Genomic DNA, 26,703 nt, shown 5'->3' on the forward strand with positions numbered 1-26,703 from the left:
ACCTGCTAAGGTCAAGTAACTGGCGGTTAAGGTCTAGGGAGGAAAGGAGAGGACCTGTGGGGTAGCTCCTGTTTCTTATGTTCCGTGCCCATTTTGAGAAATCTCCGCAGCCCTCGCGTACCTTAACTCCTGGATCAGAAGGTTGCCTTAACATATCTGAAAACGAGGAGGAGCCTTTGTATGAAATCCTAAGTGGACCTTCCTGGTTGAATCCAGCCCCTGTTCTAAGCGGGGAGCCCCGACGTGCGGGCGGAGGACGTTGGAGCTGCTCGTGGTCGTTTTCGGGGGCGGCAAGGCCTTAGGGTTCGCCAATGGGCGGTACAAACCCTGTGTTTCTGGCCGAGCGGGGGACTGACGGAGTTTGGAACAGTCACCGCTGGCCGCCTCTACGCTCCTCGGCGCCCCCATCGGATCACCTACACGGAAAAACAAAATATCTGGCGGTCAGGGCCCTCCTGACCGCTTCAACACACATCTTTTTATCTATCCCGCCTTTCTTCTCCCAGAGGAATAAATGTGCTGACTCCTTTAACCTGCCCAGCCCATGCTGCCACCGCCTCTGGAACCTACTTCATTTGTCTTTTCTGTAGGTTTTTAAAATTCATCTCCTTCATGGAGATTTTGCCTCATGTGTTCAAATATGTGCAGATGCCCTTTTGTACCCGGTTTAAAAAAGAAGAAAAGGTTTGGGTTGCCTTTAATCGGCTGGTGTTTTTTTTCTTTCTTTTTCCCCTTCCAAAATTTACCAGCTTAAAGTCTATACTGCTTCCATTTCCAAGTGTTCATTTCCTATCGTGCTACAATCTGCCTTCTCTCAATTGTCTACTTAGCTGCTTTCCCAAAGATCGCCGATCTTTCAGCCGAAGTGCAAGGTGTGCTCTCCAGTACTGCAATTCATCTGCCGGTCTCTTTTCTCGTCTCTAGCAACCGGGGAAGGCATGGATTCTCACCCCGGCTTCCTTCCGGACATCTGTTTTCCTCTCCCCACGCCCTCACGCCCCCCACGCCCTCTGGCCACGCCCCCAACCCTCTGGCCACGCCCCTGCCACCGAGCCTCCACGAGGGGATGAGCCGATTCCTCCCGCCTCCCAGCGATTCTGTGGCGGGTGAGGAGGCTTCGCGTTGCCCCTGCCATCTAGGGCTTGTGGTTCGCATTTCTCCGGCCTCCTTTCGCGCTCTCCTTACTGCGGCCCCTCCACACCTACTCCCTGTGTCTGTGTGTTGGGCCGAGTTATGTGTGCCTGAGTTCCTGTGTGTGTCTGTGTCTGAACCTGTGTGCCTGTGAATGGGGGTCTCCCGGGCTGGCCTGGCCGCAGCTCTGCTGCAGTGAGAACCACATGTATAAAATGTGTCGTGTGCTTCCGCTGAGTTCTGTGTGTATATATGATATGTTTAAAATCTCGTGCATTGTTTTGTCGGTGTTAACAGTGTAAATTAAATGGAAAACCACTGAAAGGTGTTCACTACACACACGGAAGAGATCAAGAGTTCCTTTTCCTCCGAAGACAGTAGATGAAGCAAAACGCAAAGTGCAGAAACAGATCTGCATTATATAGGAATGTACTGTACTTAAAAAGTGTCATTTTGGATTAGTGCAGAAAGGATGAGTCACTCAGTAAATGGTGTTAGATAAAAGCTCAGGAGAAAAAATTAGATCCCTACCACCCTGAGTGCAAAAATAAAGTACAGGTAGGTTACAAGATTGGAATTCTAAGCCAAACTCTACCATAATAAAACCAGATGGCCTTGAAGAAAGTCCCTTAACACCTCTGAACCTGAGTCTTCCACTCTCTAAAATAAGTATTTACACCATATATTTGCACTATTAAGGTAGCTAGCCACATGTAGCTATTGAGCACATAAAATTTTAGTCTAAATTGAGATATGCTACGCTTATATGATACACACTAGATTTGGAAGGGTTCGTGCAAAAAGAAGAATGTAAATTATCTCCTTAATAACATATCAATTTCATGTTAAACGGTATTTTGGATATATTGTGTTAAATAAGGTATATTACTCAAATTACACTTGTCTCTTTTTTCGTTTTCCTTTCGTATGGCTACTAAAAAATTTTAAATTGCATATGAAGCTCACATGATATTTCTTTTGAACAGTATCACCGTGTAGTATTTAAGGCCATCCCAAGCTTTGAAAGCCTACTGTTAGTATTTTACAGTGATTCCTTCTATTTGTATGGTAAATTACATCTTCTAGAGCTGTTTTTTGATATATTGTCTCATACACAGTTCCCGGGAACTCGGAGGATAACAGTGATTTCCCCAGTCTGCAGATGGTGAGGAAACTAGGCCTGTACTAAAGGTCCGTATGATGGAATCAGAACTAGACCAGGTCCCTTCTCTGCTGGATTCTGTCACGTTCCATTTTATATCTGAGGCATGTATGGAACTTGATGCTCACATTGGAGCTGCTTTGAATATCTGTGGTCGTCAGAGGCTGGCTGCAGCAGGACTGTTGTGTGAGGGGTGCTGGTGTGGGTCCCTTCTTTTGCCTCCCTCGTGGGTCCCTGCTGTTTGCCTCCCTCGTGGGGGAGGGGGGTGTGCAGTAAGCCTCAGAGTTAAAGATCAAGCGGAAGGGAGCTTGCCTCTTCAGGTATGAACCTCCAGCTTCTGTAGGAACTAAAGAGAAGACCTAAAGAGGCGAAATCCCAGAGCAACAAAAATGAATCTTGAAAGAGGCCTATGTGAGTAAAGCAGCAGCTAGGGCCGCTCCACACGGGTTTCCTAACCCGCTGTTCTCTCTACATGGAAGGTTCCACTGCCACACTTAGAAGAGATCAAGGGTGGTTTTTCCTCCAAAGGCTGTGGAATAAAAATTCCAAACAACAGATCAGTGATTTATATAGCAAGGAATTTTTTTTTTTTTTTAAGTAGGCCCCTCGCCCAGCACAGACCCCACTGGGGCTTGAATTCCCGACCCTGAGATCAAGACCTGAGCTGAGATCAAGAGTCAGAAACTTAACCGACTGAGCCACCCAGGCGCCCCCGAAGTAGTTTATCTTTCAATTGGTATCTAAGTCATGGAGAAAAGGATCATTCATTTGAAATGTGCTTAACCCATTAAGGGTTGGGGAAAAGGCATTAAATTCCCACCACACCCAATCTAAAAAACGGTCTGGAGGGGTTTCATTAGAAAAAGTGTACTATTTTCTTAATGTAAAACATAACATCATGGTTGTGCCAAAATAAAGTTTATGATAATTTAAAAAATAATAATCCTTTGTTGTGAAGGCCTTTCTTCACATAATATCAGTGTCAGAAATTATGAAAGAGTTATCAGACTTGACAGTATAAAAACTAAAAACTTAACATTACTTAATTGCCCCATAGGCCAGATGAGGAAGTCTACTCACCATATGTCACAGGCAAGTGTTCCTATTCATGCTATAAAAGAGCTTCTACAAATCAATAACTAAAAATAGGAAAAGATGAACAGGGAGTTCCTGAGGGAATAAAGTCAATATACACTTGAAAAGAGAGTCGCATTCATGAGTAAACACTTTTCCAATGAAGACATCCAGATGGCCAACAGACACATGAAAAGATGCTCAACGTCACTCATCATCAGGGAACTACAAAGCAAAACCACATTTGGATACCGCTTCACACCGGTCAGAGTGGCTAAAATGAACAATTCAGGAAACTGCGGCTGCTGGCGAGGATGTGGAGAAACGGGAACCCTCTTGCACTGTCGGTGGGAATGCAAACTGGTGCAGTCACTCTGGAAAACAGGGTGGAGGTTCCTCAAAAAATTAAAACTAGAACTACCCTACAACTCACCAATAGCCCTGCTAGGAATTTATCCAAAGGATACAGGAGTGCTGATTCGTAGGGGCACGTGTACCCCAATTTATAGCAGCACTCTCAACAACAGCCAAATTGTGGAAAGAGCCTAAATGTCCATCAACTGATGAATGGATAAAGATGTGGTTTATATATATAATGGAATACTACTTGGTGGTGAGAAAGAATAAAATCATGCCATTTGCAGCAACGTAGATGGAACTGGAGGGTATTATGCTAAGTGAAATAAATCAGTCAGAGAAAGACAGATATCATATATTTTCACTCATGTGGAACTTGAGAAACTTAACAGAAGACCATGGGGGAAGCGAAGGGGAAAAAATAGTTTCAAACAGAGAGGGAGGCAAACTGTAAGAGACTCTAAAATACAAAGGACATACTGAGGGTGGATGGGGAGGTGGGGGAGAGGGGAAAATGGGTGATGGGCACTGAGGAGAGCACTTCTTGGAATGGGCACTGAGTCCTGTACATAGGCGATGAACCACAGGCATCTACCCCCCAAACCAAGAGCACACTTTACACACTGTATGTTAGCCAATTTGGCAATAAATCATATTAAAGAAAAAAGAGTCACATTAATATTCAAAGTAATGTAAAAGACTTTGATTATTCTTGAATTTTCCAACTCTTGGTAATGTTTCATATTAGCAAAAATTAAAAAACAGTAATAGCCGTATTGGCAGTTTGGAAAAACAGAAACCTTTATAGATTGAATGTTCGTGTCTCCCCCAAATTCTTACGGCTTCATGGCGTTTGGCAGTGGGGCCTTTGGGAGGTGATTAGGTCATGAGGGTGAAACCATCATGAATAGCGTCAGTGCCCTTATGGAAGAGACCCTAGAGAGCCTCCTTGCCCCTTCGGCCATGTGAGCGCCCAGCAAGAAGACTGCCATCTTGAACAGAATCGGGAAGAAGGCCTTCACCAGAACTCCCCCATTTTGGCATCCTCGTCCTGGACTTCCAGACTCCAGATTGTAACAAATAAATTTCTGCAGTTTAGAAGCCGCCCAGTCTATAAATAGACTAAACCACTCTTGTACATTACTAGTATGAGTACAAATAGTTTATATATGTATATACAGTCTTATTGGAGAAACAAACTTTACGCCTGAAATGGTTTGAAAGTAGAATAGTAGCTTTCACATTTAATGTATATATTCTTTAACCCAGCAATTACACTTTAAGGATGTTCTATAAATCTACTGATAACAAAAATCTATGTGTCTATATCTACATGGATATTTATTGTAGCCAGCTTGTGATATAGCAAAAAATTGGAAACGATTTAAATGCTAAGTTAAATAAACTATTTAAATCAACTGCGGTGACTCCATTTGATGAAATGCCCAAAATATATTTGTGTCAAGACTATCAAAGTAGGAGGTACATTATTGTAAAAAGTGGTATGTTTGTAAATGCATAGAAAAATTCTAGGAGGATTTTGAGAATAGTATTTTTATGAATGTTAAAAATAGAGGACATTTTCACCTCCTAATTTTTATGTATTATATATCATCTCATTATTTAAATGTTAAAATTCGGAAAAAACAGGTTGAACAGAACATTAAGAATACAACTATTTTACTGGAGTTGGGCAACTCATAGAGCATAGCTGTACCATAAACCACTGGGACTGTTTACAAGGTAGATCATGGTACTTAAAACCCAATGTCTTTTTTTAGTCGTTCATCTTTTTCTTCTGTCTGTTCTAGAGTTATACCTACCTTTGTTTTCCGAGGGATTTCTCCCTTAGTTTTCTCAACACTCAAATCCTCTTGGATTTGATCTGAAGTTATTTTAAGGAATATACCATTAGGAAGCAATTAAAAGTGTGACAAAATACACATACAAGGATGCTTGTCAAAGTGAGTCGTAAAATGTATGTGTCTAACACTAAGGGATATGCGTGATACATTGCAAAAACTAAAAGGCAGGTTATACAGTGATATGTACTGAATGACTCCACTTTAATATATATAGACATGTATAGGAAAAACATTGGGAATATGCTCATTAAAATGGTTACAGTGATTATTTCTGTTGGTTTATAGGTCTATCTCCCAAATATCTAATAGTGAACATATTTTTGAAATTGAAAATGCAAAATCCATGTTTTTTAAAGAAATTTCATAAAATAGAACATAAAATTTACTATTTTAACCGTTTGTACATTTACAAATGAAGTACATTCCCATGGGGTGCCTGGGTGGCTCCCTCGGTTGAGCGTCTGACTTTGGCTCACGTCATGATCTCGCAGTTTGTGAGTTCTAGCCCCGCGTCGGGCTCTGTGCTGACAACTTGGAGCCTGGAGCCTGTTTCGGATTCTGTCTCCCTCTCCCTCTGTCCCTATCCTGCCCCTATCCCACATGCACTCTCTCTCTCTCTCTCAAAACATAAATAAACATCAAAACAAAATTAAAAAGGTAAGTATATTCCCAATGTTGTATAGCCATCACACTGTCAATTTCTAGAACTTTTTCATCCTCCCAAACAGAAACTCTGTTCCCATTAGAAAGTAACTTCTCATTCTCTCTTCCTCGAGCCCCTGGTAACCTCTCTCTTACTTTCCACCCCCGTGAGTTTGCCTATTCTAGGTACCTCATACGAGTGGAATCATACGATATTTGTCCTTTTGTGTCCAGCTTATTTCACTTAGCATAATGTTTTCCCGGTGCATCTCTGTGCAGCATGTATCAGAATTTCATTCTTTTTTAAGGATGAGTAATCTTCTGTTGTGTGAGTACACCACAATTTGCTTATCCACTCATCTGCTGATGGAAAGTTGCGTTGTTTTCACCCTTGAATCCATGCATTTCAAAATAGTTCGTGTAGCTTTGAGGGCCTTGATGCAGTGAAGCTCTTATGTTTCGCCTACAAAATTTAGCTGCCAACTGGTCTCCTTTTTTTTTTTTCTTTTTAAAGATTTTACTTTTAAGTAATCTCTGCACCCACGTGGGGCTCGAACTCACAACTCCAGGAGTCACATGCTCTATCGGTGGAGCCAGCCAGGCGCCCCTAAATTGTCCTTTCTTAAAAAGATGGCCTCGTATGTTGGTAAACGTCCCGAGAGGATTCTCTGGCGCTGTGTCCCTCAAGTTCTTCTCATCTTCTCTCTTAGGTATCCTCAACGTTCAAGATTTTAGACGGTTTCCTTTTACGGGGGAAATAAAACTTACACGCAAAATGCTTTTCAAATAAGAGATCAGCCAAGAACTTCATTGTGATACAGACTTTGTCTAGGCGGAATTCAGAGGAGGGAGGCATCACCCAACCGGACCCCTTGTTAGGAAAACCAGTTCTGGAAGCCCCATCGCTCAGCGACCGAGTCTCTCGTGGGACTTCCCACCCGAGGCCAGAGCCTCTCTGCTTGAAGTGTGCAGTTTCCGTATACACCGTTTGTGATGTGTTCCTGTGGAAATTTCCCCACTGGGACACCCACTATCCTAGTAGGTACTCTAAAGATTTCAAGTATTAGCTGGAGGAAATGAAACGCCCGCAGGGAAAGAAGCCTCCCTAGAGGGAAGAGAGGTGGAAAGGAGGTGACATTTGTTAAGCACTTACTGTGTATGAAGTGCGATCATTTCTTTCCAAGAACATTCAAATCTGGGAGTAGGACAACCACCGGAAATGACGCAACCGGGCGGTGGCTTGGCCAGAAGGCGTCTTTTTCGGGGTTTGCCTGAACGCGCAGGGCTGTGAGTAGGTTGAACGCGGCCCCACCACCGTGGAAGAACTTTTTCTTTATGTAACAAATGGTTGCTGAGGCTGGACATGATTGTAGACAACGCGCAAATATCAGTGAAGAGAACGTGCATTTATGAAGTTTGCATTGTGATAGGAGGGTGGGGTAAACACCATTACAAACGGTCGCAACGCTCCCACGGCCTGGATACAGGGAACAAGTCTGTGAAGCCTGGTGTGTTGTAAAAAGAACCCTGAGAGAGAATCAGGAAGTCGGGTGGTTGACCTTTGCTCTGCTGCTTATAAGCCACATGCCGGTGGGTTAACACATTTAGCCTGTTGGGTCCCTACCTTCTTCTTCAGTAAGATGAGTGGAATTCAATCAGTTGCTCCCCAAAATATATTCGCCTTAGCACTCTGTGATTTCTTCACTTTTAATTTAACCAAAGTTTACAGCATTGACTCAGCACCCCCTCCGCCCCTCCACCCCTCTGCCTACCTCTCCAGAGAGGTACCTTCCGGTACATTCTGAAACAAGTCTCCCAAACTGAACAGTCTACTAAATTCACTCCGAAGTGAATTCTATGGGGAATAATAGAACAGCAAACATGATTTGTTTCATCTTATTATGTCCCTCTATGGAACTTAGCGGATTGATTGCTATGACCCAATAAAGCAGGAGGGAGATATTAAAGATGCGTCACTGAATGAAAAGGTAGACTACGGCTGCTGTCACATTGAATTATACTTTGCAGAGCAAAGGGCATTTTGGGAGAATTCCAGGTGTGATCACTGTGTCCTCACCGTAAGACCAAAGGCCCATTTCCGGGATCCTAATTTGAATACAGGTACAGGTAACAGTGCTCGAGAAACTTCCCTTTGATCGTGTTTTGAGTCTGGTCAGTAACACCCCTCCTTTTTCATATGATTGATTGATTGACTGATTTAACTTAATAGACTATTATTTAAAGCAGTTTTAGATTTGTAGAAAAAATCATCACTGGGGCACCTGGGTGGTTCAGTCAGTTAAGCGTCTGACTTCAGCTCAGGTCATGATCTCACAGGTTTGTGAGTTCGAGGCCTGCGTCAGGCTCTCACCGCCTGGAGCCTGCTTCAGACTCTGTGTCTCCCTTTCTCTGCCTCTCCCCATTCATGTTCTCTGTCTCTCAAAAATAAATAAACATTTAAAAAGTTTTTTTTTAATAAAAAAAAGAATAATCAGAAATACAGGGAAAAACCCCACAAGAAATAGAGTTCTCACATACCCCATCCCCCTCTGCACAGTTTGTCGCACTTTGTATCATGCTTTGGCTACTTATTACTCTCCAAGCAAAGAAAATTACATCACACCTTAATTTTTCTGATCGCGTTTTCCCAGCTGGGGCTCTCTCCAGGGACATATTACTGTCTATTTCGCACTACTTTCCAGCCTTCCAGACCTTTCCATGTACGCTGTATCCCAAAATACTCAAGTCTGTGCTGAGGACCCTTAAGTGGATGTTTTGACTTTGGAATCTCCGAGATCTTATTTTACTCAACCAACATTTTAAATTCTTCATGTTTCGTTCCTTTTTTTTTTTTTTTCCCTGAAGAAGAAATTCTGTCTCAAGACTGTGACACAGAAATCCTGTCTGCGTTCTAGCTTGCTGGCCAGCTCTATACACATCAGCCCATCAGATAGGTAAGGGATGAGATAGATAGATGATGGATTGATTGAGGACTGGTGGATGGATCTAGAATAGGGGGAGATCTCTAGAGAAAGGAACTGAGATGGAGAGATGAGAGAGAGAGAAGAGATATTACATATGTTCTGCTTCTCTGGAAGAGCCATGATTGAAACAGTCACTAACGTTTTTCAGCATCTTGTTCCACGGCAATAGCTAAATGGAGCAAGGAGGCCAGAAGTTATCAAATGACATCCAAGTTAATCCTTTTTGGCCAGAAGATCATGTGGGCGTGCCCGTGTGACTTCACCAGGAAGTGCCGATGTTAATCCGCCCCATTGTTAATGGTGCTCAATTTGATCCCTGGTGTAAGTGGAGACAGAGGTCATTTTGTAAAGACTTTTCTCTTTGCAGTTAGCAAGAGATCTCTGCGCTGCTGCTTTGGTACGTGAGAATATCCTATTTCCGGGCAAGTACACTTTTACCTGATCATTTAAGGATCCACTGATGAGCCTTCAGACTGTCCCCTAAATGGTTTTCCTTTCTGCGTTTCTCTTACTGGAATCTTTCCCATTGAAGGGATCTTCACCTGTACAGAACCCTTCCAGGGGCTTCCCTATCAACCGGAGTGTTAGCAAAAGCTCTCTTATCGACCTGAAAAGAAATTCGGTCCAGATGTCCTTCATTATTATTATTATTATTATTATTATCACACTTTCTCAGGCTAAACAGCAGTCCCGCGCCCAGCTCCCCACCCAGTCAACACTCTGAGGTTCCTCTCTAAGAATAATATCTGTATTGTCAAAATTTGTTTTCAAAACATAGGAACAACAGAAACCAGGAAACGAGGGAACATTTCTTCAATATACATGCCCGGCAAAAGGTTCGTTTCTTGAGTATATCCCACGGTCTGGACCGGGAAAATGACATGATCATGTTTGACAAGAGAGCTCCCCGCGTCCCCGTCTCTGTGGCGCAATCGGTTAGCGCGTTCGGCTGTTAACCGAAAGGTTGGTGGTTCGAGCCCACCCAGGGACGGTCCTCCCCTTTAAGGACTCCGGTTTTCGGAAATTTTGTCGGACAAAATCCGTTTGTGAACATTCTCACAAATAAAATGAAAACCGAGCTAACGTAGCTCCCCAGGGCGTCTTGCGACAGAGGGAGTGCTCCCGTGTTCCCGGATTATTTGCTTGAAAGCCTTCAGGATGCAGCCAGACGTGGGCGCGATCTCATCATTTTGTCCCTAATTCTACTGAATTTGTTTCCAGATTCCTTCTCCCTCAGCTGCGTTGGTCCATCAGGCGGCGTGAACCCCGGCCGTCCACACCCAGCTGGCCCAGGCTGTCCCCGAGTCAGGTCCTCGGGCTCTGGACGTCGGGAATGGGCCGCGGAGGCAGAGTGCAGGCTTCCATCGAAATCATCTGACTTTCCTCGCTTATAATCCCCCAAAGGGTCCCTGACACTTTCCATAAAAGGCATTTTGAGAAGATCTACCAAAATTACTCTGCAAATCCACTTCTGGGAACGTACACAATTGCTGCATTTGTACAACTAAAATTGACCCATGTCAGGGTTACTCGTGGCAACATTCAGAAAATAAAATTTTAAGCGTAAAAGAAGGTATTTTCCTGCCCTCAAAGGGCTTGGTCTGCAGGCAATCAAGCTGATGGTTCCCCAGAAGCTCATTGTCTTCCACCCATTCTTATCTTCATTTCTCGCTCCGCCTGTGATTTACCCAGTTTTCCAGGCTGCGGGTAAACTCTTTGTGCGAACTACTGTACCGGAGCCTTGGATGCTGACCTTGAATATACTGACACCTGACGCCACCCAGCCTGAGCAGTTTATTTCATTCAAAAAATTCCGAAGCCCCATGTTTTACTTCCTAAATTGTTAGCAACCTAAGGGGAAGAGATTTCTCACTCTCGACATTCTCTTTATCTACCAAAGGTGACAGTGGCACTGGGAATCCTGAATAAGTGAATATGACAGCTTGTCAGATTCTGACACGGAATTTTTCTCGCTCACTTGGGAAGACATCATGACCTGAGGAAACGACCCACAGGAAACAAACTCATGAGAAATGAACACAGAAACAAGGGTATCAAGTTCCCAAGACTGAGGGTGTAACGTTACACAGAGGTTTTTATCAGACGGGTATGAGAGGGTTAGGGACGTGGGAAATGTGACACCCAACAGCCATCATTTTGAACCGTAAGGTCATTTTTATTCTCCCACATAAAGTGCGCCTATCGAATAAAAATCGTAACAGGACTAAGATTTTATCATTTTAGAGCCAAAGAAGTGGATGAATCTGCTTCACCCAAACACATGAGTAATTATATTGAGGAGCGGCGGCGGTGGTGGTCGGCGGGGGGGGGGGGGAGCGGGGAATTAAATTGCACAAGCAAAATCCATTATTATTATAGTCACTCTACTATTTGCTGTAGGTTTAACAGACTGGACAGTGACTAGTTTTTTAAGACTTTTTTCAGTGATCTCTACACCCAACTCCAGATCGGGAGTCGCTCACTCCATGGACCAAGGCAGCCAGGCGCCCCTGACCGGTTCCAAGTTCTATGAGGCTGCGTCCAGGTTTCTTAACACTACAGTTTTCCGTTTCTCTTAGTGGCTGCCATGGATTCTGTGCGGCTTCTAGAGCTGCTTTGGTGTTGTTTGTGAGCCCTCCCCCTTGTCTAAGCCCTAATTCATAGAAGACCACCCGAAGGGCACCGTGCCTACCTCCTAGGCTTTGTCTCCCTTTACAGTGGTTTGAACCCGACGCTCCATCCATGGAGCTTTGTTTCCAACAACAGGAGTACATCAGGCTCATTCAGATTTCTGTTCGCTTTTCAGGAGCGATATGGAAAACTTGGTGACAACTGACCCCTCTCTGAAGAGCGTGATGAGGGATCAGGTCCGTATTAAGCACTGCTTACCTTCCCAGATAAACCAAGCCCTCCCATGGCTCCTCCTCTAGCCCTTATATATTTCTACACGATGCCTGCAGTACCTCTGGACATTATTTCTTGAATATCTGTCCCTTTCTAGTGGCCTACAACTCTTAATGCCAAGGGCCGTGTGTCATTACCCACTATCACTATGTCCTCATGTAGTGACTTGGTAAATGTGGAATTAGATCATTGATAAAGTGGGCTAAGAAATTAATCTGATAGACAGAAAAGAGTTCAGACTGAAGGTGGAGAGGGAGGGGGAGGTGGCTCTGAGACCAGGAGATGACATTAATGGGACATGAGGAGACAGAAGTTAGAACTTATAAAATGCACCCCCCCTGCACCAATAAACTACAAAAGTATACAAATATATATATTTTTTCTTTTCTATAAATACATTTGGAAGGTGGCTCCCACCCCATTAACCCATCCCTGTTAATCTTTTCTAAATAAAAAGGATGTGGCCGCTACCCTTCACTTACAGTTGGTAAAAAAGTTGCCTGGACTACACATTCCCACTCTAGCTTGAGGTAAAGGCTCTTCCTGAGGCCAGAAAGTGGGATTTTTAGAGGCTCCCACTGGGCAGGAGGCAGATGGCCAAGAATCAAATGAAACAGGCATGTGCAGTAGTCATACTCATGCTAGTATGAACTAGGGGCCTTTGCCAGGCAACAGGAGTGGGAGCGGGGAGGAGAGGCCCACAAAAGGTCTGAGCACTCATCAGAGACTCCCGGTCTGAGAAAGATAATAAAATGTCTGCCTGAATAGACATTATCAGGGCTACGAGATAGAAGGGGTCTCTCTGCCCTTCATGAGTCCCTGGCTAGTGAGGGTTCTTCCACGCTCTCTGAAGGTGGTGGAGCTCCGAAGATCTTGGCAAGCAGCCCTCGGTTGGAGCGAGCCTGGTCCTGGACGTTAGCCAGGCGAGCCCGTTCACGTCCCCCGGGCCGAGCTGCCTTCCGGGCTCTCAGCTCCTGTTCAGTAGGACGCTGGGCAAAGGCCCAGGTGCCATTCGGGCGGGCGGAGTCCCCATCAGCAGCAAGGAAGCGCTGTCCCCGTTCCACACTTCGAAGGTAGAAGTCAGTCTCACGCTTGGCCTGGGCAACCTCGGCCCTCAGGCGCTGCCTGCGTACCTGGCGCTCAAAGGCAAGATGTTCGCTGAGGTGGGACCACGTGAAACGGTGCAGGTACTGTGAACAGCAACAACAACAAAAACGAGAAAGGACGTGGGTAACGCGTGGCAGGAAGGCAGAGGAGAGGAGAGCGAGTGGGGCCAACAGGAGGTAACGGAGCAGCCCCGGCTAGGGCTGGGAAGGCAGACAAGTCCGCCCCTTACCTTGAGGTTCCACAGGTCGTAACGGAAGGGGCTGCGCCGCCGGGCTCCCATGGGCGTGTTGTGCAGACTGGCCGCCACGCGCTTGGCCACTCGCTTGTCCCGAAACTCCACCCAGCCCTCGGTATAGTCCTTGCTGTACTTGGACCGCTTTTTCCCTCCCGTGGCCGAGGCCGCCGCCGCCTTCTTCTTGCGCCTCACGAACCCGTCTGCGCGCCGAGGACACAGCAGAGGTTTAAGGGGCCCACGTGGCTCCCAAGGAACTTCACCCCCCACTCGCCCGCGGGCCAGGATCCCACCTCCAGGCCTTTGCCCGGGAAAAGGACTCCAAGTTCCATCCATTCCCCGTGCACCCTTTCCCCACGTCTAACTCCTTTCCTCAAACGTCAACTCCTGCGTCAGATCCGCTCCGAACAGTCTACTTACAACTCTCACACGCCCCCAATCCCGATTCGATTAGTGTCCGCGCGGGAGCTGGGGTCAGCTGACCACACACACAGTGTCTAGACCCGGGCCGCGATGACAAAGGGGATGGGTTCAGTGTGTGAAAAGGCCTCTGAGACTTATTCAGGATGTACTCACTCAGTAAACTGGTAAAGCTGGTTCAGGAAAGAGGGCTGCGCGGGGTCGACATCAGAAGCCAGAATTCACCACCCGAGAACTACCCATCTGTGCGCAAGGCGCTACCCACACCTAATCCCGTCTCCTTAAAGGCTTGCGCACCACTCGTCTCCCTGGGCGCCGGCCTCGAGTCCCGTGCCCCACAGCGCCTCGGACACGCATAACCCGGGCCACGCGACGCGCGGGCGAGTCCACCCTGCTGCCCGCACAGCCAGGGCCTCCGCTCTTACCCTCCGGCTGGAAAAAAACGCGCCCGACCTCGCCATAGGCGCTGAGAAGGTTCCGTACGTGCAGAGGCCGAAAGCGGGGCGGGAGGTGGCCCAAGTACACAATACCCGGCACTACCCGCTTCTTGCCGCCGCAAGCCGCCTCTTCGGATTCCGCCTGCTCCTCCTCCGCTTCTGGTTTCTGGTCTCTCGCTTCTGGGGGCTCCTGCTCCGCAGCCTCCTTCTCCACCTCCTCGGCCTCCATGCTGGCGGGGACCAGAAGCACGACAGCCGTAAAGCGCCGCGCCGCGCCGCGCCGCGCCGCGCCGGCTGCCGCGCACCGAGTACGCCGGCCGGCGGCGAGGGGGCGGGACCGACGCGGGCGGAGATAAATGGAAGAACCAGATTGGGTGGAGAGAGCGGAAGTGGGGGCCGGAGCGGCCGCGAGATCCGAAGCTGGCGGGTGGGACCCGGGGTCGAGCAGGCCCAGAGGCAGAAGCCGAGCGGGTGGGTCCCCAAGTGTTAACGCGCCCTGGAGAACGCCTGGGTGAGGTGTAGAAAGGCGGGAAGCAGGCTCTTCCTGGAAATGCTGGAAAACTGGGAAGTTGGGAGAGGTTTCTGTGTGTCAGCGATCAAAACAGCATTTTACCCAAGGGACCCGGCTGTGCCTCCGGTTGGGGGCTGTTCCACCTTTTACAGTTTACTTCAGTTTTTAAAATTGTCTTGAGTTTTGAAATTTGAATTATTTTTCGAAATTTAGCTGCGAGTTGTGAATGTTTCTAAGTTTTGGAAATGTAGCTTCGCAAATACAGGTTTTGGAAGGGAGATTTGCATTTTGAAAATTTCAGTTGTGACCTCAAGTAGTTCACAAGTATTTTGTTTACTTTAAAGTAATCATTTTAGATTTGATTTCGTAAAGATGTCCCCCAAATGGTCATGTGTAACAGTTATTGCCCTAACGTTAAATACGTGCCTGGCGCCTATCATACATTTGTACTGATACGTGATTCGTGTTTATATTATAAACACCTGTTGGCACATATACACACGGCCCTGAGTCTGGGGACCCCCCCCCCCGGGCGGCGCGCTTAACCCTGGTCTCGCGAGACCTGTCTGTGCGGACGGCCCCGCGGGCGGTCCTTGCACTCCTGCTGAGACCTCTCTCCCGCAGGTGCCTGGCTCCGCCCTGTCCCGTCGCGCGCGGACGCGCCCAGCAGGGGGCGCCGTCTCCGTGCTCTTGGAGCCGCCGTTCCTCCCACGCGCACCTGCAGTGGGGCGGAAAGGGGCGCGGCCTGGAATGCGGACAAACCCTCCAGCCCGCTTTCCGGAAGGGGCCCGGGGCGAGTTTAAGCGTAACTTAGACCCGCCCTCGCTGCAGCCGGACGGAAATTCCCATCCCGCTGGAACGGGCGAGGGCGCCGAGGAACACCCCCCCCCCCCCCCGAGGATCGCAGCAGGGGGCGCAGGTGTCCGTCCACAAGCTACCTTCCTAGGTGACAGCTCCTGCCAGAGAGCCTCCCAGTATATTCCTGCAGGAACGCAGCGCCACGCTCTTCCTGGAGTGGGCGAAAGATCTAATAAACTCGAGTTCCTACACGCCGGTTTCATTAATGTTACGAAAGCAAACTTTTATCATTTGCCCGCCGCTCCTTTTTCAGAGGCGGGAGAGGGCGGTAAGAGGCACAGACTCGGTCCCGTATGTCATTCTTCCGTCTTCAAAGCACCGAGCAACTACGGATGAAGTGAGAGCACATCTCGGCACTGCTTCAAGAGGCCGAGGTGGGAAGGGGGGGCATCTGCGGAAATAGATGCTTCCTGTTCTACCCATGTGATGGCTGCGATGGTAACATATGCTGTTTTCTCGACCTTGTGTGTGTTTCAAGTTGCCATTAATTAAATGTTTATGCGCTTAAATATCAGCATAACAGAGAGTCCAGAAAGACCACCGGGCCTCCAAAATGAATTGTAAACTTTGGGTCAAGACGTCCTTCCGGTTGTCCGCCCTCCCCATGACCCTTTCCCTTTCCCAAACTCCTTGAAAAGTCAGCCTTCCTGGAGACCCCGACTTACATAAACAGCTTTTTGTGTACGTATCTGGGGGTCGTTTACTATTGTTTTTATTATTTTTCAGTCCTACGAGTTCATCTGTCCGCCCAACTGTGTTCAAGTTTTCCTACACGCGCTAAGGGACCAGGTGTGCAGTGTCACCGAAAACCTTTCAAAAAGGCCAAGTCCTTCGAGCCGGATTCGAACCAGCGACCTAAGGATGACCACAACCACACGCCTACAGCCCTCCACTCTACCAACTGAGCTATCAAAGGATTGGTGGTAAGACTTGTTAGAATACCTTAATGTTTCTCCCAATGGTTTTGTTTGGATTCTATTTTTAAAATCTAGTGCAGATTTTTTTCTAGGGTGCTGGAAATGTTCTAAAACTGATAGGGGTCGCGATCACAGAGGTATATTAAAAAATCAATATTCATAAGAACTTAAGTTCTTTTTACTGCCTGTTTCAGGTCTTTAAAAAAGGAAATACCACCATCCATGTTCCATATCCTGCTTCCTGAGGCCCATCACCCTTATCCCTACTGCGGCCCCGCTGTCCCGGTCACTTAACACCTGTTATAGTGGCCGATAAATGATAACTTATCCTAAATATAGATAACTGGGTTGAAGAGGGCTCTACTGTCTTAAAGCAGAGACACTGCCAAGTTCATTTTGGAAACATTGCATTTCTCCTTGTTGAAAGACAAGGAAAGTGTACAGACGGAAATGTGCTAGACCCAAACCACGAGGGGCATCGCGTATGCGAGTGTATGTCTAGGAACTGAGTGCCTCATATTAGAGTGGACCAAGTAAATGAAATACGCCCCTCCCCAATTTTGAGAAGAGCAAGGTAGACATTTATTGGGGGGGGGGGGATGCTATCATGCATTGCTAATGAACACCTGTAATGGTGTTTGGCTTCCTGGTTGAACAGGGTTGGAGAAAACAGTAAGCCATCTGGACAGACATTTCTCGATGATGTATCCTTAGAAAAGATTTCTGGTAAGTTTATCTATAAAAGAGTATTTCTTATTTAAAAATACTTTGTAACTGTAGTCTTGAAAAAATACATTTTTCTTCAGAAGATCCTACCTAGTGATTTCTATGAGAAATCTGCCAACACATAATTCATATTAAATGTAGTTATTCTGTTCCCTCTCATGAGAAACTAAGAATATATGGTCTAGTACATTTCTCTCCTTTTTTTTTTTTAAGTTTACGTATTTATTTTTAAGAGACAGAAAACGTGGGGGAGGGGCAGAGAGAGAGAGAGCTGTTTTCAAAAGATACCACTAAGAAAATGAAAAGTCAAACCACAGACTGGGAGACAGTATTTGCAGAACAAACATCTGATATACAAGGCTTTTATCCAGTATAAAGCATTCTCACAACTCAATCAGGAGGCAAACCATTCAATTTTTTTTTAAAAAGGGAAGGATCTCAACAGACATTTCACCGAAGATGTGCAGATGACCTATAACTACCTGAAAAGGTAGACATCATTAGCCACGAGGGAAATGCAGATTAAGCCCCGGGAGATGCCTCCACACATTCATCAAAGGAGGCTGAAATCTAAGACGACCCCGAGATTTTCACCCACCTCTTAGAATATCTGAATAATCCCCTCCCCATAAATGTGGGTGGGACATGTGAATGTGTTACAGTGTTCCTTACGATTCTGAATGGCCAATATTTAAAAGACTGACTGTGCTAAGATGTGGAGAAACGAACTGCAATGAGAATGTAAAACGGTATAGCCCCCTTGGATAACAGCTGGTAGTTTCTTTGAAAGTTAAATACACACTTCCCATAGGATCCAGCAGTCCCATGCCTATGTTATTTACCGAAAATAAATGAAAACGCACGTCCACACAAAGACTTACACCCGAAATATTTATAGCCACGTAATAGTCGGTGAGGACCGCCATGACAACGCGCCACAGGCTGGGTGACTCAAGCAACAGAAATTTATTTCCTCACAGCTCTGGAAGCTGAGGCCCAAGATCAAGGTGTCAGCAGGGTTGATTTCTTCTGCGGCCTCTGTTTGGCCTCAGAAGGGTATCTTCTTGTTTCCTCCTTCCACGGTAGTTACTTTGTACTCACATGCTCCTAGCGACTCTCTCTGTGTCCTCATCACCTCCTCTTGTAAAGATGCCAGCCAGATCGGGTCAAGGCACACAATGAGTGCAGTAACGTCTTTCAGGGTCCATCTCCAAATACGGTCTCATTCTGATATGCTGGAAATCAGGGCTTCAACATAGGAACGGGGCGGGGGGTGGTTATTCGGTCCATAACAAGCAGTTTTGTTATTAACAAGAAAACCAATACCAAGTTTCGTTAGCTGGTGAGTGAAGAAACAAATCGTAGTACGTCCCTACCATGGGCTACTGACCAGTAAGAGGGAATGAACCATGGGTATACACCCGGTGAATCCCAACAGCACTGCTAGGTAAAGGAAGCCAGGCTCCCAGCCGCACTCTGCGCGAGTCTCTCTCTAGACTTTTGCAAAAAGTACTGCGACGGAAAGCAGATCAGTGCTTCCGAAGGCGGAAGTAAACCTTTTGGAGGGATGAAAAGGTTCTATATCATGATGGTTGTGGTAGTTCTGTGACTGAATATAATTTTCAAGACTCACCGAACATACACTTAAAAAGACTTAAAAGGAATGGATTTTACTATGTGTGTGGGGGGTTTTTGTTTTGTTTTGTTTTGGAGAGAGAGAGAGAGAGTGCACAAGCAGGGGAGAGGGGCAGGGGGGAGAGAGAGAATCTTCAGCAGGCTCCGACACCAGGGCTCGATCTCACACACCATGAGATCCTGACCTGAGCCAAAATCAAGAGTCAAATGCTTAACCAACTGAGCCCCCCAGGAGCCCCTGACTTTTACTGTGTTTAAATTACATTTCAATAGAAGTAATTAAAAAGAAAAGAAAACTGGTCATCCATACGGAAACTTCAACACCAACTCGACGCCATTGCTAAGCAGTCTTTCTTGCTGCCCTCGGCCTCCTTATCACCGATTCCCAACTTACCCTGTTTACTTGTTCTTTTACCCATAGTACTTACTATTTGCAGCATATTATGCAATTGCACAAATTTGTGTTTACCCTATTTTTAAATCTCCAGTGCGTTCAAGCTGATGTTTTGTATCACATACAAGAGTTTTAGTCGTCCTAAATGTCACATTTGGACAGACCTAGTTGCATTTATGAAGAGCCGCGTAGAAACAAATGCAAATCCTTCACCAGCGAAGGAACCAGCGTGCATCCCTCAGAGATGCTAGACTTTCAGCAAACTGACGTTCTCATGGACTTCTATGTTGTCTCCCCCCAGGGGAAGCCAAGCGTGTTTGGCTTTTAGGAAGGAGGGTGGGCAGAATCGTTGGTGGCTGCGTGGTGAACTGTAATGGACACTATTGCTTTTCAAAAATCTCCTGACATTGTGTTGTCCCATATCTAAGACTAGAGTTCGTTACTCCTTTAGAAATAGATGTGGCCGTGTGACACAACTGTTTTGACAAATGAGATGTCCCTCCTGGAAGTTGGAGAGCCAGTGAGCCATCCACCACACCCCTCTTGACCCTTCCCCTGACAAAATATGGTCTGAGTTGTTGGGGATCCACAAGGAGCCCACCAGGCAAACCATGACTGATTTATATGACGCCAAAGAGTTTCCGGTTACGAGCCATCATGATTTGCAGAGGGGGGGATGCTTGTGACTGCAGTGTAACCTACCCTACTCAGGCGGACACACAGGAAACGTGCAAGTCTGAATCCACGAGGAAGGCTCATTCTCCTCCTAGGAAAACACCCAACAGAAATGTGTGAGCTTCTGCACCAAGAGATATGTATGGTAAGAGGGTTCAAAGATTTGTTTGTTGGTTGGTTTCCAATTGTCCGTGTTCTATCGCTGAGTGAAAGAAAAGTTCAGTGACGTTTGGCCAAGAGTCTGCCTGCCAGCCTAGTGTCATTTTGTATTACTTTAAGAGAAGTGAGGTTTTTTTTCCAGTCACTCCAAGAAATGGATTCCAGGAAAGTATTCTGGAAAAGCTGCTCATCGTAGGCTCAGGCTCTTTGTGGAATTTCTAAACGTGTTGAGCTAAAAGTGGAGCAAATTTATCAGAGTGAATCCAGATCTTGGATGGGATTTGAAAAGGCTGTGGCAGTTTTTCAAGACTGAAAACTGCAGTAGTTGGGACTCCAGCAAAAAGGATATAAGTCTTTAGACACGAGGCGTTTCACCTGCTCTGTCCTGCGTCACGTGGGCCACAGGACTGCCCTGTTCTCCTTTCCTCTCTTGCAACAGCATTCCAGAATTCATTCTGCTTAAAACTTGGTAGCTTCTACCGGCCGTTTGGTTGCTGGGAACAGGCTTCCCCAAAGACAGACTGAAAAGGACAGCAGGAATCTTCAAACCCTCCTAATTCCTTGCTGTTCCTGAAAATTACCATTCGAGATCATTTTTAAATGTTGGGTTTTACACCAAACTATTAGCAAACAGGCTGAGCATGATATTCTACGAGAAGCTACACGACTGTCTCAAACATGCGTGCCATGTCTAAGTTCACGGCGGAAAGCTAGAGGAAAGCTGTGGGTGGTCTCGTCCCCCTGACGGCGCGCAGCAGACAGGGCTTCCGCAGGCCCAGCTCCTTCGAATTTCGCAGTAGCCGCGATCGGCTGGGAGCAGAGCAGGTGTCTTGGGTCACGAGCGAACCCGCGTGTACAAGTTCGACCTCCTCGTTTGTCTGCACGCGTCCCAGCGCGGGGACATCCCCAAGGTGCAGGCGGCCTCCCACCCGCGCACTCGGTTCATCTGAAAGGTGATTGTCCTCCACTCCTGGTGTGTTTGCAGAGGGGACAGGAGGCTTGGGCTGGTCCTGTCCCCTCTTCCGTCCTCCACACCGATCTCTTCGAGACACAGGAGCGGGAGAAAGGAGAACACATCTCGGGTTTGTGCCCAAAGGTCACAGGTTGCGGGCAGGGTGTGGCTCTGGGGTTAGACGGTGCCACCGGTGGTGGCCGTATCTGGGCGGTGGGTACGATGGGAGTTCGTTATGCTGCGTCCTGGGTGTGTCTGAAATTTCTCCGACAGAAGGCCTCTTCAGACATCACCGGGCTAACAGGGCCCCCAGCGGCGGGCGCGGACCCCAACGTTGGAGACACTCGCGCGCCCTCGCCGTTGCGCTGCGCGGAGCCGGCGCCGGGGCCGCGCGCGGGGAAACGCTGAACCTGGAACCCGGGACGGCCGCGCGCAGGGAGCCCAGGGTCGGGGCCGCGCGCGCGGAGCCGGGCCGCCCTCGCGAGCGTGTGAGTTTCACAGGCGAAAAGGTGAACGGAGACTCGTGGGAAGGGCTTCCCCACCCCCTTCCCCCCTTCCCTAGAGCCACCACGTTGGCAGTCTGTTCCAACGCGCTTTGTGCTTGTAAATGAGAGAGCGCGTTCAGGTTTGAATCTCAATTAAAACCTGAAACTGCACAGCGCGGAAAGGGACTATTCCCTGCGTTCAGTAAGGGTCTAAATGTTGCTGTGGCGTCGCTGGAGTTGTCTACGATTTCCAAAATTGTCGTCCTTCGAGCCGGATTCGAACCAGCGACCTAAGGATGTCCAACTATCGCACCTACAGTCCTCCGCTCTACCAACTGAGCTATCGAAGGACTCCTGGGAGGCACCCTTTCAGGATTCCTAAAATAACGTCGGTCCAGACGGTCTGTGTTGGTAATGTTCACGTGCATTTTTCAAAGTGCAGCCTTAAGCTGACTTCCTAGACCCCGAATGTGTTTTATATAGTGATCTGGATAGACAGCTGGTTCCATGGGTTTATAAAGACATAAAATTCATTGGGTTATACATATAAGACATTAGGATATCACTTATGTAGCTCTCAAGCAAAACCCCTAAGGCTGTCCCCTGTCCTCCTCCCCCAGGAACAATATAGCTGAAGGTAGTGCCCTCTTATTATGGACCGATTTCCTTCCTTCCTCTCCGGTTACCTACTCCTTCTCTCCAAAGTGTCAAAGTTTGCTCAATAAATGGTATGGTTGCCCTAAATACAGACAACTAGGTTGGAGAAGATCCCTGGGTTGTGAACAGAGCAAGGTCCCATGCATTTTGGTACATTGCAGTACTCCACAGTGAAAGTCCAATGGGAAATCGTGTCTATTCTTAACTCTAATGATGAAAAATGTGGAGTGGTGTGTGTGTGTGTGTGTGTGTGTGTGTGTGTGTGTGTGTGTGTCAATGTTCTTAGTTGGGTAAATATGATCTGGGTGGTTCACATTCCACTGCATAATTATAGTAGAGCAATTAAAATGAAACAAAAATTCTTAAAATTCTTAAGTGGAAATATAAATATTCCTGACCCAAAGAAAATCAGACAACATTGAGGTTCAACAGAAATTGGTCAGTTTCCTTGCACCTGCTACAGAAATAGACACAAGTAGAGAATTTGCTAAACTACCTGGAGCAAAAAGGCTTTCCTTTGTAATATATTTAAGGAAAAGATTAAGTGGGTTTCTCTATAAAATATCTGTGCTTCTTATAATAAAAGTTCGACAAAACCATATTATTGGAAAAAAAATCCAAATTTTTCTTCAAATGGCAATTGCCAGTGCCTCCTATTAGAAACATTGAGAGCTCATAGTTGATAGGGAGCTCAGTAATGAAGTCCCTTTCCATGAGACGCTAATGAAACGGAACCTAGTAACGTTCCTTTCAATGTTCCTAACCTAATAGAGGATTAGCAGCTAGAGAAAAAGCGTCCTAAGAAGTGGACGGTTTCTCTTAACATTATCAGGTGTCCTTTCTGTGCTTTGAATACCAAGTAGAAAACGTTGCCAACAAGTGCTGAAATTTCAGGATGGTGATGGATTCATCGCTGGGGCCACACTTAGAGGAACAGGAAGTTCCCGGAAAGGACACAGGAAGGAGTAAGCCCACCTTTCCTCCTTCTCCAGCCTTTCATTCTCCTCCTAGCTTCCCTTTTGGCAGGAAATCAGCAATGTGGTTCACAGACTCCCATCTCCTTTATCACGAGGCAGATTAAAAAGGGGTTTTTGTCTTCGTCTGCTCAGGCTGCTGTGACAAAATGCCACAGACTGGGGTGGCTTAAACAACAAAAATTATTTTTTTCTCACAGTTCTGGAGGCTGGAAGCCCATGACCAAGGCCATTCAGTTCCTGTGACAGCTCTCTTCTTGGCTTGCAGATGGCCGTCTCCTGGCTGTGCCTTCACAGGGCAGAGAAAGAATGGGCTCTTTGGTGGCTCCCCTGTAAGCCACCAATCCCAGGGGATCAGGGCCCCGCCCTTACAACCTGGTAAACCTTAGTTACTTCCTTATTCCAAATACAATCACCCTGGGGGTTAGAGCTTCAACATGTGAATTTGGGGGGAACGCAATTCAGTCCAGAGCAGAGAGCTTAGAGTGGAGTCTGGTAACAACTGGTAAAACGTCCATGTGAGTTTTAAAGTAATATTCTTGATTTTCATTTGGTCTCTGTGGAAGTCGAGTGTTGGGAAATGTAACACCCAACACAGCGGGACTGGAAACTAACACTCCCAGCTCATGGCTGCAGGCCCCCAGACAAACCAGTCGCTGCCGGTGCGATCAGTCATGCCAGTGTTCTGTCCATGGACCTGAGCTGTGGAGCAGGCCTACTTTCTGTCGCTAAAATTCCACACCTACACCCTTAGTAGAATCATAGGGAAAATAAATAGGGAGGAATAAGTGAGCGGAGGCCAAATGGACTTCTGCAGCAGGGTGAATTCTGTCCAGGAAAGAATAGGGGAGACACATCCAGATGCTGGGGACAGTCAGGGTGGGGCTGGCCTGGAACTAAGTTTTGAACTGAACGGTGGGTTTCTACACACACTCGGAAAACCCGAGTTGTGAACTCTCTTTCCTAAGTTGTGGGGAGGCAAGAAGGTGGAAGTTTTCGTCAGTCAGAGGGCTATTCATCCGCGTTTTTATCAGCCCTGATTGCAGAGAAAAAGCAAAAAAGGAGAGCAGACGTGAAGGGCATTTTAAGGATCTTGGAAAGGGCTGTTCTGCATAGGGACGGAGAGTCACTTTCTTAATTGAGATGTTTCTCCTCCGTTTGAATTTTGATCGCTTGCTTCAGTTTCACTGAGACTAAAAAATAACACTAAACCAAATGGAGGAAGTCTCTAATGATGGAATATTAGGCAAAGAAGTCGAAGGTGTAGATGGGACTGAAAGCCTTCATATGGCTTTCCTGCACGTGATGGGCTCCTGGCAATGCCCAGCGAATCCTGCTCTTCGGAGCTAGCTCTGTACAGTAAGCAGCACCTAGTACAGTACCTGATACTTAGTACCCAATAAGTCCCGAAGAAAAAGAGGTGACTACTGCCTTTGTCTTTTTGCAAAGACTCTAGATCTCAGCCTGCAGGCAGAATTATCTTAGCATCCGATTAATGTTTACCTTGGAAAAATGCAAAATAACTTTTACACCCTTTAATCAAAATCAGAAATATAGAAGCCAGAATGAAAGGAGAAATAAACTGGGACGCGCGCCCCCTCGTGGCCATGTATCCACAGGCAGGGATTTTCTTTTTTTAAAGCCAGTTTTTTTTAAGGGTTTTTTGGTTTTTTTGTTTTTAAGGATGTCTGTGGGGACTCCGGAGAGTCTGTTTCTGAAGCCAGCAGAGTCAACTGGTGGAAAATGTAGGGGTGCAGGGATTGTCAGGGCCTATTGCGAAGGCCAAAGCCGAGCCTCTTTGCTCGAGAAACTTAGTTTCCCCTCCTGGATGCACCTGCAATTTCCTTCCATTCCCTGTTTCCACAGATGGACGTCCAGGGTTAAACTCTCGCCCAATTTCTAAGACAAGTGTTTCTGAGGACTCCACGGCCTGGATTCCAGCTGCGCTCTGAGCTCTTTTACCGACAGGGTCCAGAAGCGTAGGACAGGTTGTAGGTGGCGCCGAGGGACAGAATCGCCATTGATGTGCGGCCCCGCACCCCAAACAATTGGCTAAGACCGACTACAAACAGGCGGCGCGACACGTTCTGAATGGCCTCCAGATTTCAAAGTGGGGAAGAGAGGCGCGGCGGCGTGTCCGGACGGGGAATTAGCTCAAATGGTAGAGCGCTCGCTTAGCATGCGAGAGGTAGCGGGATCGATGCCCGCATTCTCCAGTTTTGCGTTCTCTTCCCCGCTGGCTTTTGCTTTCCTGCTCCTCTAAACAGACGGAGATGATGGAGACATCACCAGCTGGGAGCGGGGCCCAGGTCGTAACAGGGAAGGCCTTCAGACAGTGCCAGGATAGGAAGGCTGAGGTCTCTAGGATTTGGCAGACGTTTTGCAGATTTGAATATTGGTCCCTGCCACGTGGACTTACGAATCGACACTTCAATTATTTATGCATTGATATTGTATTTTTATTCTCAATCTATTTCCCACACATCTGACCTATGTAGGGCCACCTCAAGTTCTTAAAACTGGAAGGAAGGATTCCCATTTCTTAGCGAGATGGTGAAGAGCCACATAATCAGGTATTATTTCAGACTTGTTTTTTATGCATGCAGTTTTCCTCCTCTGGAGTCCGACGGCTATATCTTTGGAGGTGGTGGTGATGATGCGGATACTGATACCCGGCTGTGGCAGAAAATGGCCCAGTCACAGGAGGGTGGAGAACCTCGGTGGTGCCTTCAGAAGCTCAGGCCAGGACTCTCTAATACACCTTGCATCCAGAGCCCAAAAGTTATCTTTGAAAAGAAAATCGGACCAGTTTTCTTCTTTACTCTTTTGCCCCAGTTCGCTTTCAAAAAACAAACTTCATCAGGAGCTATCGGTTCAGACCAATCTTCAGCCCTTAATAGGGATAGTTTCCAATATGGTTTAGGCAGTGGTCCTCACACTACCCCAATGCAAGAAGCCTGGGCTTCTGTGTTCTGATATACACCAAAGCTTGAGAATCATTTAAGACTAAAAGTTCTGAAGCACAGGAAGGAATACAAAAAATTCAAAAAATACAAAAAATTACCAAGGACAAAATTCGCACACAAGTCTTCTTTACTTGATCTAATTAGTATCTTTGTAGTTGAGGACTCTCCCACTCGGGAGGTGGTCGGTATCCCATTTTTGCGACAGGGCACAAGTGGGATTAATATATTTTAATGAGATTGGCGCAAAATTAGCAAATGCGTTCTGTTGATAAGCGGAATCTCTATCTTTTGAGCTGATTCCCAAAATGGGTAGAAAGTCCTACCCATTTCTCCCACCTTGTCTGTTATTTTTAATTCTAGGATTTTTGATTCTCTTCTATCCGTGGTTCTCCACCCCTGCGGCACATGAATGCCACCTGGGAATTTTTAAAACTACCAATGCCTAGGTCGCACCTTCAAAATGGTCCAGGCAGAGGCGC

General features: G+C 46.8%; 2 protein-coding genes, 1 long non-coding RNA gene and 4 other non-coding genes across 8 annotated transcripts; 4 read left to right on the top strand and 3 right to left on the bottom strand.

The window, feature by feature from the left end:
- Positions 1–10,132: 10,132 nt before the first annotated feature.
- On the top strand, positions 10,133–10,206 carry TRNAN-GUU (transfer RNA asparagine (anticodon GUU)). Its single transcript has one exon. It is a non-coding gene; the product is annotated as a tRNA-Asn (tRNA).
- A 1,164-nt stretch (positions 10,207–11,370) lies between these two features.
- Positions 11,371–26,013, bottom strand: ABT1 (activator of basal transcription 1). 2 transcript variants are annotated; one of them, XM_047860490.1, is made up of 4 exons: positions 26,008–26,013; positions 14,304–14,545; positions 13,456–13,661; positions 11,371–13,309 (listed from the first exon to the last, which is right to left on the bottom strand). In XM_047860490.1, exons 2-4 carry the CDS (start codon positions 14,542–14,544, stop codon positions 12,929–12,931), a joined length of 828 nt encoding a protein of 275 aa, XP_047716446.1. In that variant the 5' UTR covers position 14,545; positions 26,008–26,013; the 3' UTR covers positions 11,371–12,928. The 2 variants fall into 2 exon arrangements, with proteins under 2 accessions (XP_047716446.1, XP_047716445.1); XM_047860489.1 differs by lacking the exon at positions 26,008–26,013 and having other exon boundaries at positions 14,304–14,607.
- LOC125166625 (uncharacterized) lies at positions 14,872–19,035 on the top strand. Its single transcript, XR_007152468.1, has 4 exons — positions 14,872–16,122; positions 16,411–16,607; positions 17,260–17,327; positions 17,757–19,035. It is a non-coding gene; the product is annotated as an uncharacterized LOC125166625 (long non-coding RNA).
- TRNAY-GUA (transfer RNA tyrosine (anticodon GUA)) lies at positions 16,512–16,600 on the bottom strand. The gene is given in 2 exon segments: positions 16,512–16,547; positions 16,564–16,600. It is a non-coding gene; the product is annotated as a tRNA-Tyr (tRNA).
- On the top strand, positions 20,170–25,258 carry LOC125165623 (uncharacterized). The gene is made up of 5 exons (XM_047858720.1): positions 20,170–20,176; positions 20,946–21,272; positions 21,416–21,630; positions 23,459–23,636; positions 25,125–25,258. The coding sequence occupies exons 1-5, from the start codon at positions 20,170–20,172 to the stop codon at positions 25,208–25,210; spliced, it is 813 nt and encodes a 270-aa protein (XP_047714676.1). The 3' UTR covers positions 25,211–25,258.
- TRNAY-GUA (transfer RNA tyrosine (anticodon GUA)) lies at positions 21,890–21,977 on the bottom strand. Its single transcript is given in 2 exon segments — positions 21,890–21,925; positions 21,941–21,977. It is a non-coding gene; the product is annotated as a tRNA-Tyr (tRNA).
- TRNAA-AGC (transfer RNA alanine (anticodon AGC)) lies at positions 25,402–25,474 on the top strand. The gene has a single exon. It is a non-coding gene; the product is annotated as a tRNA-Ala (tRNA).
- Positions 26,014–26,703: the final 690 nt, after the last annotated feature.

This window comes from Prionailurus viverrinus, chromosome B2 (genome assembly GCF_022837055.1).
Source record: "Prionailurus viverrinus isolate Anna chromosome B2, UM_Priviv_1.0, whole genome shotgun sequence".
Taxonomy (NCBI): domain Eukaryota; kingdom Metazoa; phylum Chordata; class Mammalia; order Carnivora; family Felidae; genus Prionailurus; species Prionailurus viverrinus.